The sequence below is a fragment of the Thamnophis sirtalis genome, unplaced genomic scaffold (genome assembly GCF_051295495.1).
Source record: "Thamnophis sirtalis isolate CommonGarterSnake01/CBP01778 unplaced genomic scaffold, rThaSir2_p1.2 scaffold_6, whole genome shotgun sequence".
Lineage (NCBI taxonomy): Eukaryota > Metazoa > Chordata > Lepidosauria > Squamata > Natricidae > Thamnophis > Thamnophis sirtalis.
Genome location: NW_028261386.1, coordinates 2,437,379 through 2,455,721, shown reverse-complemented (window position 1 = coordinate 2,455,721; position 18,343 = coordinate 2,437,379). Strand labels below are relative to the sequence as shown.

The window sequence follows — 18,343 nt, the reverse complement described above, 5'->3', positions numbered from 1 at the left end:
ATGGTTGTTAAGTGAATCTGTCTTCCTCGGGGATTTTGCTTGTCAGAAAGTTGCAAAAAGTGATCAAGCCCCAAATTTATGTTGCTAAGTGAGATCTTTTGTTAAGTAGGTTTTGCCTTTCTTGCCACAGTTGTTAAATAAATCATTGCAGTTGTTAAGCTAGTAACATGGTTGTTAGGAGAATCTGACTTCCCCATTGACTTTGCTTGTCAGAAGGTCTCAAAAGGGGATTGGGTGACAACCCCCCCCCCCCCCAGGACACTGCAACCGTCATAAATATGAGTCAGTTATCCAGCGGCTGAATTTTGATCACATGACCACGGGGATGCTGCAACAGTCTTAATTGTGAAAAGTGGTTGTAAGTCATTTCCCGCTCCCCCAGTGCTGTTCTAACTTTGAACGGTCACTAAGTGAATCATCGTAAGTCGAAGACTACCTGTATAAAGTCAACGTTTAGAATTCACGGAAGTGCCTGATGCTTTGATGTAACCCTCTGGGACCTCTTAAAATCCATTTATCTGCAGGGTTACCAATCTGGGGAAATCTGAGCGAGATCATTCCTGAAAGCATCTATGAAAAATTCTGGGGGAAAAATGGATTTAAAAAAGAATAAAAGTTTAACACTTCTCATGGCTGCTGCGATTTCCCCCTGCCAATCCCCTTCCTTCCTTTTAAGGGCTGTTTTTTTTTCTCTCTGGTCTACCTCCAAATAGCTCCTTGGGTTCTCAAGACAGAGGAAGAAAGCCAGTATGACTGGTTTTTAGATTTGCTTGAGAAGAAGAGGAGGAGGAGGAGGAGGAGGCAAAGCCGCAATAGCCTTCTGGGTTTCTCCCTTCCCTCCAGAAAAGAGCTGCCTCTGAGCTCTGGAGTTGCTACAAAGGAGGCACCTGCTTAATGAAGGGGATTAGTGGGACGGTGTGAGGTTCTGCGCCTTGCTGTCAGGGCCGCTCCTTCCCGTGTAGTGACTTTCCTCAACCCCTTGATCGGACAGACGCCATCTTAACAAAATGAAATTCAATGTAGAGTTTCCAAGTGTCGAAGTTTAATAAAATGTGTATGCCGCCCACTCCCATTGGGACTCTGGGCGGCTCACAACAAGACAAAGAAACATTTAAAGTTTAAAATAGAAAATACAATATTAAAATTCCACATCATCCATACCATCTAGCGGGGCTGGATATCAATCAACAGCCCCAGGCCTGCCGGAACAGCCAGGTCTTGACGGCTTTACGGAAGGCCGGGAGAGTGGTAAGGGTCCGGAACTCTATGGGTAGATCGTTCCACAGGGCCCGCGCAGCAACAGAGAAGGCCCTTCCCCGGGGAGCCGCCAGCCGGCATTGTCCGGTTGACGGCACCCGGAGGAGGCCCAACATGTGCAATCTTGTTGGTCGTTGGGAGGTAAGTACAGTCTTACATTTAGGCAAGAAAAACCAAAAAAAAAAAGTACACATATAGACTGGGTGAAACCAGGCTTAATAGCAGTGACTGTGAGAGGGATCTTGGAGTCTTAGTGGAGAACCAGGTAAATATGAGCTAGCAGTGTGTGGCGGCAGCCCAAAAAGCCAATGCAATCCTAAACTGCATTAACAGGGATACAATCAAGATCAAGGGAGGTATTAACACCACTCTATAAAGCCTTTAAGTAAGACCACACCTAGAATACTGCATCCAGTTTTGGTCATCACACTATAAAAAAGAGGTTGAGACTCTAGAAAAAGTGCAGAGAAGAGCAACAAAGAGGATTAGGGGACTGGAGGCTAAAACATACGATGAATGGTTGCAGGAAATGGGTATGGCTAGTCTAGTGAAGAGAAAACCCAAGGGAGACATGATAGCAGTCTTCCAATATTTGAGGAGCTGCCACCGAGAGGAAGGAGGTCAGGCTATTTTCCAAGGCACCTGAAGGCCAGACAAGGAAGAATGGATGGAAACTAACCAAGGAGAGATTCAACCTGGAAATACGGAGAAATTTTCTGACAGGGAGAGCCATCAACCAATGGAACAGAAGTTGCCTTCGGAAGTTGTGGGAGCATCATCACTGTAGGCTTTCAAGAAGAGATTGAACTGCCATTTGTCAGAGATGGTGTAGGATCTCCTGCTTGGGCGGAGTGTTGGACTAGATGACCTACAGTACAAGGTCCCTTCCAACTCTGTTAATCTGTTAATCTCAAAGGCAATATTGAATATAGGTGGTCCTCGACTTAACGACCACAATTGAGCCCAGAATTTGTGTTGCTCAGTGAGAAATTTGCGAAATTTGTTACTTTTCCTTGCCATGTTTGTGAAGCGAGTCCCTGCAGTTCTTAAATTAGTCACACGGTTGTTAAGTGAATCTGACTTCCCACCCCACCCCCATTGATTTTGCTTGTCAGAAGATTGCAAAGGATGGTCACATGACCCCGGGATAGTGCAACTGTCATGTATATCCATCTGTCAAATGTAAATTTCGCAAATGTACATTTCCCCATGGGGATGCTGCAATAGTCATAAGTGTGAAAAATGGTCACGTCCCTTTTTCAGTGCCATTGTAGCTTCGATCACTAAATGAACTGCTGTAAGTTGAGGACTACCTGTATGTTATGTGGCCAAGTGTGATTAGACACACAAGGAATTTGTCTCCAGTGTAGAAGCATGTACATGCCAAGCGACCAAATAATTGTAATCATCATCATAATGCCAATAAGAGGGGAGAGTAAAGAAGATAATAATGCTTTAGCCATATTACATGGGTAATACACACAGACATTATTAAACAGCGCTGTGAGAGTTAGATCTACAGTGGAACGATGGCACAAGGGGAAAAAAAACTGTGTGTCTAATTGTTTTGGCAAGCAGATAGTCCTCAACTTAAAATAATTCATTGAGTGACTATCCGAAGTTACAATAGCACTGAAAAAAAGTGACGTTACAACTTGCCCTTATGATTGTTGCAGCATCCCCATGGTCGCGTGATCAAAATTTGGATGCCTGGCAATTGACTCATATTTATGACGGTCCTGGGATCATGTGATCCTCTTTTGGAACCTTCTGACCGTCAGGGAAGAAGTCAAATTCACTTAACAACCGTGTGACTAACTTAACAACTGCAGTGATACACTTAGCGGTGGCAAAAAAAAAAAAGGCTGCAAATTGGGTCAGAACTCACTTAACAAATCTCTCGCTTAACCACAGAAATGTTGGGCTCGATTGTGGTCATTAAGTCGAGGGCTCCCCGTATTTTGTAAATGGTTAACTTTCTCACACTGGTTACATCTTATTGCTGCTGCATAATTTCATGCCATAATTTTGTTTACATTTAAAATGAAATGAAGCTTCCCCTTTTTGCTACATGTTTCTGTAACATGTGCAGAATTATCTTCCCTTTAGGCAAATGAAGGGCTGCGTTTGCTCAACATTTTTCTTCTTCTGTCGTTTAACCAGATTGGCGGGTTCTGGGACAATATGATTCACGGTGTAAAATCATCCAGATTGCTACTGAGAAGCGTGTCCGAATTGATATTTATGTTTAAGCTGCTATTGTAGAATTCAATATTTCATTGACAGGTCCTAGTGGCTATTGATGAAAAGTAAACTTCTTTTTATTAGGTGTGTATTCTTCATCTTATGAGACAAATGAGTCCAAGCAGAGCTCAGTATTAGGGAAAAAACGCCATATTCCTGACTTTCACTTGAACTTCCCAGGTTTGCCACAAGAAAAATAATAATGGAAGTACTGGTGGTCCTTGACTTACGATGGTTCATTTAGCGACCATTCACAGTTACAACAGCGCTGAAAAAAGTGACTTATGAGCATTTTTCACATTTACGACCATCGCAGCATGGCCAAGGGATCAAAATTTGGATGTTGGGCAACTGATTCATATTTATGACGGTTGCAGTGTCCCGGGGCCATGTGATCCCTTTTTGTGACCATCTTATAACCGAAGTCAAGATTCACTTAACAGCTGGGTTGCTAACTTAACCACTGCAGTGATTCATTTAACAACTCTGGCAAGAAAAAAAGTCGTCAAATGGGACAAATACACTGTTTCGCTTAGCAACAGAAATGTTGGGCTCCATTCTGGTCGTAAGTCGAAGACTACCTGTTTTGCTAGTTTGTTCATTGTTGGATATTCATGCTTTAAATGTTAATCAATGAACCGTGGTAGCGAAGTGGTCAGAATGGAGTACTGCAGGCCACTTCTGCTGACTGCCGGCTGTCTGCAGTTCTGCAGTTCAATCCTGACCGACTGAAGGTTGACTCAGCCTTCCATCCTTCCGAGGATCGTAAAATGACCCAGATTGTTGTGGGGATGATATGATGACTCTGTTAACGGCTTAAGAGGGGGCTGTAAAGTACTGTGAAGAGATATATAAGTCTTAAGCTCTATTGCTAATGTTTGATGACGGAAAGTAGAGGTGGAGAATTGCTCCCAAGTTAATTTTGTGTAATGGATTAGCAATCAGGCTGTTTAAACTGTACAGTCCTCAATTTATGACCACAATTGAGCCCAAAATTTCTGTTACTGTCAGACATTTATTAATAATAGAGTTTTGCCTCATTTTACCACCTTTTTTGCCACATTTGTTAAGTGAATCAGTGCAGTTAAGTAAGTAACACGGTTGTTAATCTGGTTGACTTTGATTTTCATAAAGTCACATGATCTTTGGACACTGCATAATGCGAATCATAAATACGTGTCAATTGCCAAGAATCCAAATTTTGATCCCACGGCCACGGGGATATGCTAAAACAGTGATAAGTGTGAAAAATTGATCATAATCATTTCTTTTTCAGTGCTGTTGTGAATTCAGTCACTAAATGAACTGTTGTAAGTAGAGAGGGCTATCTATATTATATAGTTTACCATTAATCTAGTATTCCTACAAATCTTTTCTCAATCAAGAGCTGAAAATTATTTACAGTATTTTGAGGCATTTGGTCTAAGGCCCAAGTGTAGCAACTCAGCATATTGGCTGGGGAATTCTGGGAGTTGAAGTCCACGCGTCTTAAAGTTGCCAAGGTTGGGAGACCCTGATCTAGGAGAACAGTTTGGGAGTTTGCCAAGCATACTGCTTGCCCTTGGTCATACTGTCAAGCCCTTTATCTGATGAATTTAACGACAGTGAAAAGTGAAGCTGCTTAAAAGACCCTTGGGCTGTGTTGTGGGAACAATATTTCTTGGCTATTGCTCATATGGCTTTGCTATTAAAAAATACTACCTTTTGTGGTAACATTTCTTATCGCAACAGTATTATTTTAACACAGAACTTAAGTAAAATAATTTATGTTGATTAACTTGGGTATAGAACACATTTTTAAAAAAAAATTGTTTCCCCCTTCCTCCAGTTTCAAGCTGTGGTGGGGACAGTATAAAATGTGGTGGAATCGTCTCTATCACCAGGGTTTTTATATATCCATTTGTGCACTCTAGAGAACAGTTTACATTAGTTTAAAAAGTGGAACTATTGACTCTATGGAATAATAGCTGAAATACGCACTTGATGAAAGGTTGAAGTCAGCCTTCATTATCACAATAATATTTGAAAGAATACACTTGCAGTTAGAAACTTAATTGTATATTTGTAAGGCCAAAGAAGGAAAACTTAACGACAATCCCATTCACACTTCAAGGCAAGTTATTTGTTTGTTTAAGTTTCTATGTCCCTCGTCTTTGCTAATTCAATGACTCTGAGCAGCTTACAAGAAAATAAAAGGAAAAACCATATACCTTTATTAAATATCGATATCATGTACATTGCATAATTTCCATGGTCATGAGGCCAGCGTGACTATACACGGAGGTGCAGGGAATGCTGTTAACATTTCCACCAAAGTCGCACCCATTAATACCCTCAGGTGTTTTGGAGAATAGCTTACCTCCTTCCTCTTTGTGGCAGCCCCTCAAATAATGTAAGACTGCTGTCATGTCACTTCTAGCCTTTCTTTTCATTAAATTAGACATACCTAATTCCTGCAACCGTTTGTTTTTAGCCATGCTGCTTTCTAATAAAATTACACACCGAAGCAAGTGGTTGTGAAAGACGATTTGAAAATAAGCTAAAGTTGATGGGTCTTTGTGTGCACATGCATGCTTTTGGCTGACTCTGCCAAAGCCAGTTGCAGTTCTGGGCAATCTTTTCAAAATTATATTGGAGTAGTACGTGGTCAAGTGACATCCCACCAATGACAGCATCTGTCATGAATGGTGACATCATTGGCTGTATGCCACAGTCTTCCTTGCCTCTCATGGCACCTATGAGGGTCAATTATGTTTTACCACCATCTTGAGTTTGTTGCTGCCCCGTCGGTGATAGTTTTTAAGGGCAAGAACGGGTCATAAGTCACTTTTTTTTCAGCAATGTAATTTTAAACAGTTGCTGAACAAATGGTTATAAGTAGAGGACTACTATAAAGCAGGATAGAAACACAAACTAGGGAACTGACCTGAATAGAAGAGAATATACAGGGAGTCCTCGACTTACAACAGTTCCTTTAGTGACCGTTCAAATTTACAACAGCCCTGAAAAAAGTGACTTACGACCGTTTTCACATTTAATGTCCATTATAACAACCTCTGATGGCCACATGGTCCATTGTGATCCAAGATCAGTTCCATTAGCAACCGACTCATATTTACGGCAGTTGCTGTGTCCCAAGGTCATGTGATCAACTTTTGCGACCTTCTGACAAGCAAAGTCAATGGGGAAGCCAAATTTACTTGACAACTGTGGCAAGAAAGGTCATAAAATGAGGCAAAATTTGCTTAACAGCTGTCTCACTTTGCAACAGAAATTTTGGGCTCAATTAAGGCCGTAAATCGGGGACGACCTGTCAGGTAGCTCAGGGTTGAACAGTGGAGTCCTTGCTCTGAGTTTGGTTGTTTGCTTGTAGACGTTTCATTACCCAACTAGGTAACACCATCAGCACCAAAAATTCCATAATCTCAAACCATGAAGGATTTTCTAGACCAGGGATCGGCAACCTTGAACACTCAAAGAGCCACAAAGATCCTAACCGGAAGCCCCCTGCTCAATTCTGGAGCCAACGGAAGTCCAGTTCCCCCACCATAGAGTCTCCTCCTAGCGCGGTGTCCTTTTTTCCTCTGCCGACCGGAAGTCTGGTTCCCACCACCACAGAGTCTCTTCCTAGCGCGGTGTCCTTTTTCCTCTACCTATCCTAACTGAAAGCCCTATCAATTGTGGAGCTTATCGGCGAAAGGGAGCCGCAGCAGAGGGATGAAAGAGCCACATGCAGCTCCACAGCCCTGACATAAACCTTTGTACTATTTCTGATCTCACTTTAAGAGCTCCTCTGTGTACTAACACCTTTTACGACCACAACTGAGCCTAACATTTATGTTGTTAAGTGAGACATTTGTCAGGCGACTTTTGCCTCATTTTACAACCGTTCTTGCAACAACTGTTGTTAAGTGAATCCCCCCCAGCTCATAAGTTAATAACCCCGGTTGTTAAATGAATCTGGCTTCCATAGTGACTTTGCTTGTCAGACGGTCGCAAGAGCTGATCACATGACCCCGGGACACAGCAACCGTCGTAAATATGAGTCAGTTGCCAAGTGCCTGAATTTTGATCACATGATCGTGGGGATGCTGCAAAGGTGGTAACTGCGAAACACATTTTTCAGTGCTATTGTAACTTTGAAAGGGTCACTAAATGAACTTTTGTAAGTCGAGGACTACCTGTAGTCTAAGTAGCAAGTAGTCCATGGTATGGATTAGTCCTGAGAGGCTATCAGAGGATTCTCTATTCCCATGATGGCAAACCTATGGCACGCATTGGCACATGGAGCCCTCTCTGTGGGCACACAAGTGGCCGCCCAGCTCAGCTCCACCGCGCATGCGTGTGCACCTCCTGCTGGTCAGCTGATTTGGGGGTATCTGTCGCGCATGCGTGCGAAGGGGGTGTCCTCTGTGCATGCACGGGGTGTGGGGGGCATAGAGGGTGTGGTGCCCTCCCCCACAGCCCATTTTTGGTCCCAGGAGGCTTCAGGGCATGCACAGGGGGTGGCCGCACATGTGTGTGCCTGCATGCACGCGCACATTGCATTATGGGTGTTGGCAAAAAGGTTACCCATCACTGCTCTATTCCTTCCTTCTTACTGATTGGTGTCACACTGATCATTCCATGCAAACTTCCAAGATTCAGGAATGTTACTCTTTGACTCTTAGTAAAGCCTTGTTTGGGTCTCAGTGTGATTTATCTGGGCATAATAGACTTTTGTGGTGTATCTGGATAACAAAAGAAAGTTAATTGGTTTGAATGTTCTTTTACAAAGGCCAGATTAGGTCGTCTATTTATTTTTTATTTTTTAGTAAATCAAATGAAGATATCCCACGCTTCATAAAGGCCTGCAATCTTTTTAACTAATTAAAAAAAATGTGATTAATTGCAGTAAACAGGATTTGAGCAGGCATGGGCAAGAACGTAATTCGTGAATCCCATCAAACCCTGCAATTGAGTTGAGTTCAGTTTGCACGAGCGTATAATTATTTTTCTCTAGCAGTCAAGTAAGAAATATAACGTACTGTGTAATTTCATTATTTTGAGAGCTCACTTAAATTACTTTCGGGGATCAATTCCTTTTCCATTCAAGTTAACCGTAGGGAATGAAGACATTTATGGCTTTCCCTTGTAATCAGATGAGCTCTTTCCCCTAGAAGAGTAAAAACTTCCTGAAGAAACTTAATTATTCAGAAAAAAAAAATTCTAGACTTCTCCAGTTGTTGAATTCTTCAGCCTGATTCCTGCGTGGCAAAATCGTAGCATAATAATGTTTCTTCTTCTAGTCCATACATTTTATAATAAACACTGAAGAATGAATTTATCCCAAGAATGAATACTATCCCAAGATAGGGAGTTGGAGAAGCTTCTTTGATGAGAAGAAAAACATCTTCAAAGAAAAATCAGAAAAGTCCAGTTGCGTCTTGAAAAAGCACCCAAAATATTTTGTTGGTTTAAAATATGAACACACTGCTTTTTGTGAAATCTACAACTGGTCCTTCTTCTTTTTTTCAGACTGCAAAAACAAACTTCACTTTAAAAGTAACTTGTTAAACTACGTTTTGCATAGAGAAGCAGAAATTCTAATTGCCCTTTTATAGAATAACAGAGTTGGAAGGGACCTTGGAGGTCTTCTAGTTCAACCCCCTTCTTAGGCAGGACACCCTATTACAGTGACTGCAAACCTTTTTTGGCTGCAGTGCCAAAAGAGGGGGAAGAACGGGGTGGTGGTGTCATGCGCCGGCATGCCTCACCCATTATGCTATGCACGCCCCACCGCGTGCACATGTGCGCGATCAGCAACACACACACACTGTTTTTGCCACGGTTTTTATGCCCTCCCCAAGCTCCAGAGACTTTCTAGGAGCCTGGGGAGGGCGAAAACTACCTCCCCAGAACGCCCTCCGGAGGCCACAGGTGCTTCCCTGAAGCTTCCAGAGGGCAAAAAATGGACCTACAGGGAACCCGGAAATTTGGGAATGGTGATTTCCGGTTTCTCCGAAGGGCCAATTTTCGACCTCAGGTGCCTCCCGGAGGCTTCCCTAAAGGCTCCGGAGGGCGAAAACCAGACCTATGGACAAACTTGAAGTCACTTCCGGTTTGCTCATAAGGCCACTTTTTGCCCTCCAGAGCCTTCAGGGAAGCCACCTGAAAGTCCCTGAAGGCTCTGGAAGTCAAATATTGGCCCTACAGACAAACCGGAAATAACCATTCCCGAACGTCCGAGTTCCTCATAGAGCTGATTTTCAACCTCCGGGGCCTTCAGGCTTCCCTGAGGTCCCCAGAGGGCAATAAATGGCCTTACGAGTAAACCAAAAGTGACTTCCGGTTTGTCTGTAGGGCCGTTTTTTTGCACTTTGGAGGCTTCAGGGAAGCCTCCGGAAGGCAAAAAATGGCCTCAAAAGAAGGCCGAAGTCAGCTGGCCAGTGCGTGCATGCGCACTTGCCAGCTGACAGGGCAACTCCTCGCATGCCCTGACAAATGGCTCTGCATGCCACCTGTGGCACACGTGCCATAGGTTCGCCATCACGGCCCTATATCATTTCAGACAAATGGTTATCCAACATCTTCCAAAACTTTCAGTTTTGGAGCATTCACAACTTTTGGAGGCAAGTTGTTCCACTGATTAATTGTTCTAACTGTCAGGAAATTTCTCCTCAGTTCTAAGTTGCTTCTCTCCTTGATTAGTTTCCACCCATTGCTTCTTGCCCTGCCTTCAGGTGCTTTGGAGAATAGTTTGACTCCCTCTTCTTTGGGGCAGCCCCTGAGATATTGGAAGACTGCTATCATGTCTCCCCTAGTCCTTCCTTTCATTAAACTAGACATACCCAGTTCCTGCAACCGTTCTTCATATGTTTTAGCCTCCAGTCCCCTAATCCTCTTTGTTGCTCTTCTCTTCTCTTTTCTGTCTGAAAATGTCAGAGAGGGCCTTGTTGTGGATTGGCAAGGTTTCATATTCCAATTTCAAATTAATTTTCTTTATCAGTAAAATTGCTTAATAACATCAATTGCATCTCAGTTACAAAATGATTAAGCTTATCTTACTTTTAATTGTCTAGGGGGTTTTCTGTATTGTTTCTTCAATAACAATTTGGCTGTAATTTTCCCAAGTATCTTTTTGTACGAAAGTAAATGGCCAAAATGGTTAAAACCTCATTGCCAATTACTTGACTTCTGAATTTCTTGTTTCTTATGCAGAGAAATGTGTCCCTGCCACAAGATCTGGTCTATTTTCATTTGCCTGTTAGCTACTCTACAGCTGCTTGGAACTGGCTGATAGCCAGTTTAAAATGAAGGCTGAATCTGTTTCTGAGCTAATGCTTAAAGATCTAGCACAGACTGACCCCGACACCGGGACACAAAATCTTGCACTGTATAATGGCTTCATTTGTTTGTTTGTTTTTTTGAAGCTCAGCACTGCCTTGATGGAAACGGTAAATTAATTGACAGGCGCACACAAAAAGTAGAATATGGGTACCTACCCCTCGACTTTGTATCACAATTGAGTCCAAATTCTCTGTTGCTAACCAAGATAGTGAAGTGAGTTTTGCCCCATTTTAGGGCCTTTCTTGCCACAGTTGCTAAGTGAATAACTGTAGTGATTAAGTTAGTTTTGCGCTGGTTACGTCAGTCTGGCTTCTCCACTGACTTTGCTTGCGGTGTCCCCAGGGTCACGTGATTCCCCCTTTGCAGCCTTCTGACAAGCAAAGTCAACGGGAGATGCCAGATTCGCTTAACAACCGTGTTACCAACTTAACAGAAGCAGCGATTCACTTAACATCTGTGGCAGGAAAGGTCGTAAAGTGAAGCAAAACTCACTTAACCATTAGCAACAGATATTTTAGGCTTCACTGTGGCCCTAAGTCCTAAGGACTCTCTGTACCCGAGTGTCTTTTAGGGAAACAAAAACAACATCAATTTCGTTGTATTTATTTTGTACAATGACAATAAAGACTATACTATAACAACCACCTTTTAGCTTCTACTGGGTCTTTACCAGCAGATCATGTGCAATGCTTCCCATCATTTGAGAGTGGATGGGAATTGTTTTTACTTCGTCGTGAAGACTTAGCTTTTATTCCATGCTTGTGTGTGTTGACGCTGCCAATGTTGTACAGCAGGGTTGTCAAACTCAATTTCATCGAGAGCTGCATCAGGGTTATCTTTGACCGGGGGGGGGGGGGGGGGGGCGTGGCCAGGAGGGCATGGCCAGCTCGATGTCACTGGTGGTGCCTGTGATGGCCTGAGCAACCTGCCAGCGAAAACGGACTCCTGAGCTTTATTTTCAGCTGCGACGGCCTCCTGCAACCCTCTGCCACAGAAAAGCCGTGTGCAGCCCTCCCAAGCTCTGTTTTTGCTGGCAGAGGCACCGTGGGCCAGCCCTTTGCTGTTTCCAGGGCGGCCCCATGAGCCAGATCTAGGCGCCCCATGGGCTGGATCCGGCCCCCGGGCCTTGAGTTTGACACCCCTGTTGTACAACATTCATACCGTTCATTGAAATATGGTGAGAAGAAGATAGAAATAAATCCCTTGTCTGTCTCTGATTTGTCTTTTCTTTTAATACCAATTTTAACTCACTTAAGAATTTTCTTTTGTAAGCGTGGTAGCAGTGTCTCAGCGTGTCCTTGAAACATCTTGGATAGATGCTTATAATGCAAGTGACAAGGCGTTTATAAACATGTGCCTGGTTAATGAACTTGATTAGGGAGCTGTTGGAGAAGGAGAGTCATATTAGGCTAGTGTTTCTCAACTTCGGACGGGTGCTACGGCTGGCTACGACATCCTGGGAGTTGAAGTTCATCAACTCTCATTGTGTTACCCAGTTTTCGGGTAATGAACCATCTGCAGGAAAACAACCAAGCTCAGAGAGTGCCAAGGACCCCTCATTTCAACCCTGAGTTATAAATATTCTCCTTTATGGAAAGTCCATCTATCTTGAACTTGCCAAGGTTGAAAGCACTGTGCTAGTCTTGGTAGCCAAGATTCTGGTAGCATTTTCTGAGATTATTTTATTCAAGGCATGAGCTGGTGTTCACTTCATTAGATGCTCACTTATCAGTTAACAATCGTAAAGTATTAGGAGCTTATTGTGTTTTTTAAACCCTTCTGAGATGGCTTGAAACCTGTTTGATATGTAAACTCGTGCGGTTTCCCCTTCAGTTGTGCTGTCAAAAGTTCCTTTCTTCCAAAACTGCCCTTCGAAAATCTGTGTTGAAATGTTCTGGAAGATTAAAAATGCTGCTTTAACTCTGTTCCTATTTTGAATCTGATGTCGAACTGGTTAATGGTCTTGCACAACATCTGGGATGTTTGTCCTACATAGAATCTAGGGTGGCACTGCTGACAGATGATGGCAAGGATCACCTCAGATGGAGAGAATGTGAAAGTGCCTCTAGCTGTAGGTTACATGATTGGGACCTGGGATGGCACTATCGATGTAGATGTAGAGAGATGAAGTAGAGTAGCTGGGCCAGGGGTGGAAAACGATGGCCCTTTTATGACTTGTGGAATTCTGGGAGTTGAAGTCCACAAGTTATAAAGGAGCCATCATTCCCCACCTCTGAGCTAGGCGAAGGAGCTGGCTCTTGTGTCCTGTTGTTGCAAGAAAATTTGTGAGAATTTGCTTCAGATTGTGTGGTTGTCTACATACAAGTATGGACCGAACAGACAACCACCTACAGCATGGATGTCCAACCTTAGCAACTTTAAGATCTGTGGACTTCAACTCCCAGAACGCTGGCTGAGGAATTCTGGGAATTGAAGTCCCTAAGTCTTAAAGTTGCCATGGTTGGACACCCCTTATAACAGGGGTGTCAAACTCGTCACCTTGTCGTCACGTGACATATCATGATTCCTCCCCTGCGCTAAACTGGGTGTGAGTGTGGTCGTGCATGATGCATCCGGCCCGTGGGCTGTGATTTGATACCCTGCCTTATATGAAATATTGGTTTGGATTTATTTAATTTAATTCATTTAATCTTTTAGGCTGTTTCTCATATGAAAAAAAATGTTTGCCTGAATATTAAAAGAAACTTAGTTCTCATTGGGTCCATTGGCAAAGCAATTTAGTCAGGGAATAGTTCCTTGGAGTATATAAATTATAGTAATAAACCTTTTTTAAATTTTAGAAAATAGTTTTGACATGGTATTTACATTTATGTCGATGGCCCTCATTATCCTTTAGTCTTATTGTATGCAGCTTTGTATATTTATGGATGACTAGCTGATAACCCGCCGTTGCCCGGATATTTATTTATAGGGGGGAAATGTTAGGACCAAACGTAATTTCTAATGTTGGATTTTCCCCCTTATCAGAGGAAGCCCCCTTGTGAAGTACTATGAAGCCATTACCATGGCAACTCCACTGCACTGTATAGTAGAAACCATTATACAGCAGTGCAGTAGAAGCCATTTTAAGGCACACCAAGCTGTATCTTAACAGAACACATACCCCGAGGTGTGTTAGGGGTGTCTTAGCCCTGCAGTATTTTTTTTCAGAGAGTAAGTTATCTATGTACCAAGGATGTTGGGGAGGAACATGGGTCAGTTCTGGAGTCTGGGGAAGGCTCGGATGAGGGCTCTGCATCGGAGGCAGAGAGAGGGCCAGGGCCATCTGAGTGATATGTGCTGCCTCCGGAGTCTGACATCAGCGAGGCAGAGGAACAGGAAGAGCCTGTTCCCAGTGTGCACATGCACAGAGCTGCCAAAAGGCAAGAACAGTTAAGACATAAGAGGCGACTCGGGGGTAAGACTTGGAGATGATTGACCCCTCCCATAAGACATAAAATAGGAGAAAAGGCACTTGAGCCTTTGCAGGAAGCAATTTTGTTCATTCTGGTGGGTTCAAACTCTGAGAGTCCATTTGACTCTTGTAAAACTAATTAGCAATTAGGTCTCTGGCAGCCTTTCAAGGGAGCTAAAGGTGGGTGCTTATCAGCCTTATCCTGAAAGACTGTGGCAGACTTCTGTCGGACTCTTCACAGACTGTTTGTGACTCATTGCGGGCTGTGAATGAACATAATTCACAGCCGCTTAAATAAAAAGAGGGTTTTTGGGACTAAGCGTGTGATTTTTTACTGTCTCAGGAAGCCTAGGTCAGAACAGACACTTCATTACCCAAACTAGGTAACATCTTCAGCCCTTGAGTGTTAACTACTTTAGTAATGAGTTGGGAAAAGATGGACATGACTTAGCGACTAAACAATACCCACCTACATTAAGTCTGAGATTTCAAACTTGGTTCACAGTCTTAGCTGGCGATGCCACTAGTGTTTGTCAAACTGTGTACAGTGATGCCCTAGGGCGCTGCAGTGACGTCACTCACTGTTTTGTTTATTACATAGTAAGGTAATCCCACTGTGCCCCTATGGGTTTGTTGTGGTGTCGCAGTTTGGGAACCACAACATTAAACCCCGGTTTTCAGTGCTTCTGTTTCCCTTGGAACAACAGGGGACAAGTTAGTTCCTGGGGTTGCGTTTGAGGATTGCCAGAATAACATCAAGCATCGCTATTGTTAGTTTACTTGCAATTTAATTGAATGGGAGAGAGTATGTTTCCGTGGGGTAATTTTTCTTTTGTTTTGTTTTCTGAAATACTCATTAGTAATTAAAGATCATGGAACACAAATTAATTTTAAACAGTCCTGCCAAATATATTTTCCCTTGTGTTTTTAGAGTCCTGCCCCCCCCTTTTTTTGAGGCCTCTCTTTCGCTAATGTTGTTCTGATTTCATCGTATTTTGAATCTAAAGACTGAATTGCCAATTTAGATAGCCAGATTCCTTTTCTTGATTATAACTTCAGGCTAGTACGTTTCTTCAAATGTTGCTGAAAAATAATTTGGTGAAAGATGTGAGCGCTGCAAGATAGTGGAGATCCTAATTCTGAAGGATATGCGGCTTCTTCACATTCATTTTGCTATTCTCCTTTTGTACCATATTCCAAACTGGATTTTTGTTTTTAATCAAATGAGTTTTGGAAAGAAAGAAAGTCCTGATCATCTCCTGCTTTGATAACAATGTTAAACACACTTATTCATATGTAGTGTTTGCATTAATATGGAGGAGCAATGGGCAAGTCTAGGCAGGATCTGAGTCCTTTTTGTGTTATCTTACACAGAGTTCTTACAGCCATTCCTTTAGTGACTATTCAAGTTACAACTGCACTGAAAAATGTGACTTACGACCATTTTTCACATGACTGTTGCAAAATCCCCTGGGTCATGTGATTAAAATTCAGGTGCTTGGCAGCTGGCATGTATTTATAATAGTTGCAGTGTGTGGTGTGTGTGTGTCCGTCCTGTGATCCATTTTGTGACTTCCCGATGAGCAAAGACAAAGGGGGAGAAAAGATTCCGTTAACAACTATGGTGCTGACTTCACAACTGCAGCGACTCATTTAACGACTATGGCAAGAAAGGTCGTTAAAATGGGACAAAACTGGCTTAACAAATATCCTGCTTAGGAACAGAAACTTTGGCCTCAATTGGGGTCACAAATCAAGGACTACTTATATCACTTTAAAAAAATATCTTAATACCTACACTGGCAGTACAAAGTTTAATACCGAGAGCCGAGGTGGCGCAGTGGTTAAATGCAGCACTGCAGGCTACTTCAGCTGACTGCAGTTCTGCAGTTCGGCTGTTCAAATCTCACCGGTTCAGGGTTGACTCAGCCTTCCATCCTTCCGAGGTGGGTAAAATGAGGACCCGGATTGTTGCGGGCAATATGCTGACTCTGTAAACCGCTTAGAGAGGGCTGAAAGCCCTATGAAGTGGTATATAAGTCTAACTGCTATTGCTATTGCTACTGCCACCATAGGGGACCCACAAATCTTATTGCTGTACTGGTGGTCCTCAGCTTACAACCATAATTGAGCCCAAAATTTCTGTTGCTAAGTGAGACATTTGTTAAGTGAGTTTTGTCCCTTTTTTACAACTTCTCTTATCACAGTTGTTAAGTGAACCACTGCGGTTATTAAATTAGTTATATGGTAATTAAGTGAATCCTTTGCTTGTCAGAAGGTGGCAAGAGGTGATCACATGACTCTGGAACGTTGCAACCAGAAGTGATATTCAGCCGGTTCGGACCGGTTCGCCCGACTCAGTAGTGGAAATCGCAGGTGGGCCCACCCACCCCCGGCTCTATGCTGTCCTATTTAGGCACTTTCTAAAGCCGCGCACATCTGTGCAAGCCGCACACGGGATCAAGGCACATGCCCAGAAGGCTGAGTGCATGTGTGCACGGGACACGCACGCTCAAATTTGCAAACCGGTAGAGAGAGTAAGTGAATACCACCCCTGACTGCAATTGTCATAAATATGAGTCACTTGCCAAGCGTCTGAATTTTTATCGTGACCATGGAGATGCTTGCAACAGTTGTCAGTGTGAAAAGCAACCGTAAGTCAGGTTTTTCAATGCTGCCTTAACTTTGAATGGTCACTAAATGAACTGCTGTAACTCGAGGACTAGCCATACTATAGTTTCTGATCAGCCACTTTAGACTGTGATTTGTTAAATGGTAGCCTCTTAAGAGTCTGCTCTCAACTCACACATAATGGGTGCTTTAGGTCAGGTTGATAATTTTTTTAAGAGGCGCCCCTTTAAAAAAAAAAAATTGGCCAGCAACCTTCTTAGCATGGCGAACCTATGGCACGAGGAGCCACATCTAAGGGCATGCGAGGCGATACCCTATGTCAACTCCAGCGCGCTGGCCAGCTGATTTTTGGCCTTCCAGAGGGTGGGGGGGAGGCCATTTTTGCCCTCTGCGGGCTTTAGGAAAGCCTCTGGAACTTGTGGATGGCGAAAAACGAGCCCAACGGGCCAACAGGAAGTTTGGAAACCAACTTCCGGTAGGCCTGTTGTGCTGTTTTTTGTCCTCCCCAGGCTCTGGAGGACCTGAAGCCTGGGGAAGGTGAAAAATGGCCCAACGGGCCTACCGGAAGTCTGGAGGCTTCAGTGAGGCCTGTGTGCATGTGTGGGGTGTAGCGTGGAGTGTGGGTTATGTGTGCATGCGTGGGGAGGGAGGGCATTGCATTACGGGTATGGGTGCCCTTTTGGCACCAGAGCAGAAAAAACGTTCACCATCACTGCCCTAGGGGCTAATTAACTTTTATTGTCTTCTGTTTCTTCTTTAGTGAGCACTTGTCTTGCTCGTTCACCTTCTTCTTGCACGGGGACAGCAACGTTTGCACCAGCGTGGAAATAAACCAGCATCAACCTGTGTACTTCCTGAGTGAAGAACATCTCACCCTCGCCCAGCAGTCCAACAGTCCTTTTCAAGGTAGGGTTTGTTTGCCTGACTACAAAAACGGAATCCTTCTTTTTCTCAAGCTTTTAAATAAAAATATTGTGTGTGGGGATGGGGGGAAACCAAGAGATGATCATACATTGGGAGGACACAGGATGAGTTTCAGATTTTTGTCCTCCATGAACTTCTGTGCTTTGTTTGACATTTTGCTTATTTTATTTTTCATCTTGTCCAAGAAATTATCCATCATAGTAAACTTAAGCAGATGACAGTGGTTTGGGACTAAGTGTGCTTGTTTGCAGGTTATGTTTATTACGATACTTTGCATTTCACACATGCTATAATATGTAGGATACTGTGTTGTTTGTTTTACTTCTGTATCCTATTTTCCTTCTGGAGGTAAAGTAATAAAAATCTGATATATCGTAAATCGTGCAATAAAACATATAATCCTTAAAAAAAATCATTGTAAAAAGAATAACAATCTGGACAGTGTCTAAAAGATTGCTAATCCTTGAAAATAGACATCATATAAGCAAATATATGAGCAAGGTTGTCAGCATTCCAAATAACATGCAGAATTAAATCAGAGTC

At 43.1% G+C, this 18,343-nt stretch overlaps 1 protein-coding gene across 3 annotated transcripts in view; it reads left to right on the top strand.

The window, feature by feature from the left end:
• The window catches only part of MED13 (mediator complex subunit 13), a 158,563-nt gene that overhangs the window by 44,266 nt on the left and 95,954 nt on the right, over positions 1-18,343 (top strand). For all 3 annotated transcript variants that reach the window (XM_087717103.1, XM_087717101.1, XM_087717100.1), the window contains exon 4: positions 17,637-17,782. In XM_087717103.1, coding sequence (XP_087573229.1) covers positions 17,637-17,782 — 146 coding nt within the window. The remainder of the gene's footprint in view (positions 1-17,636; positions 17,783-18,343) is intronic.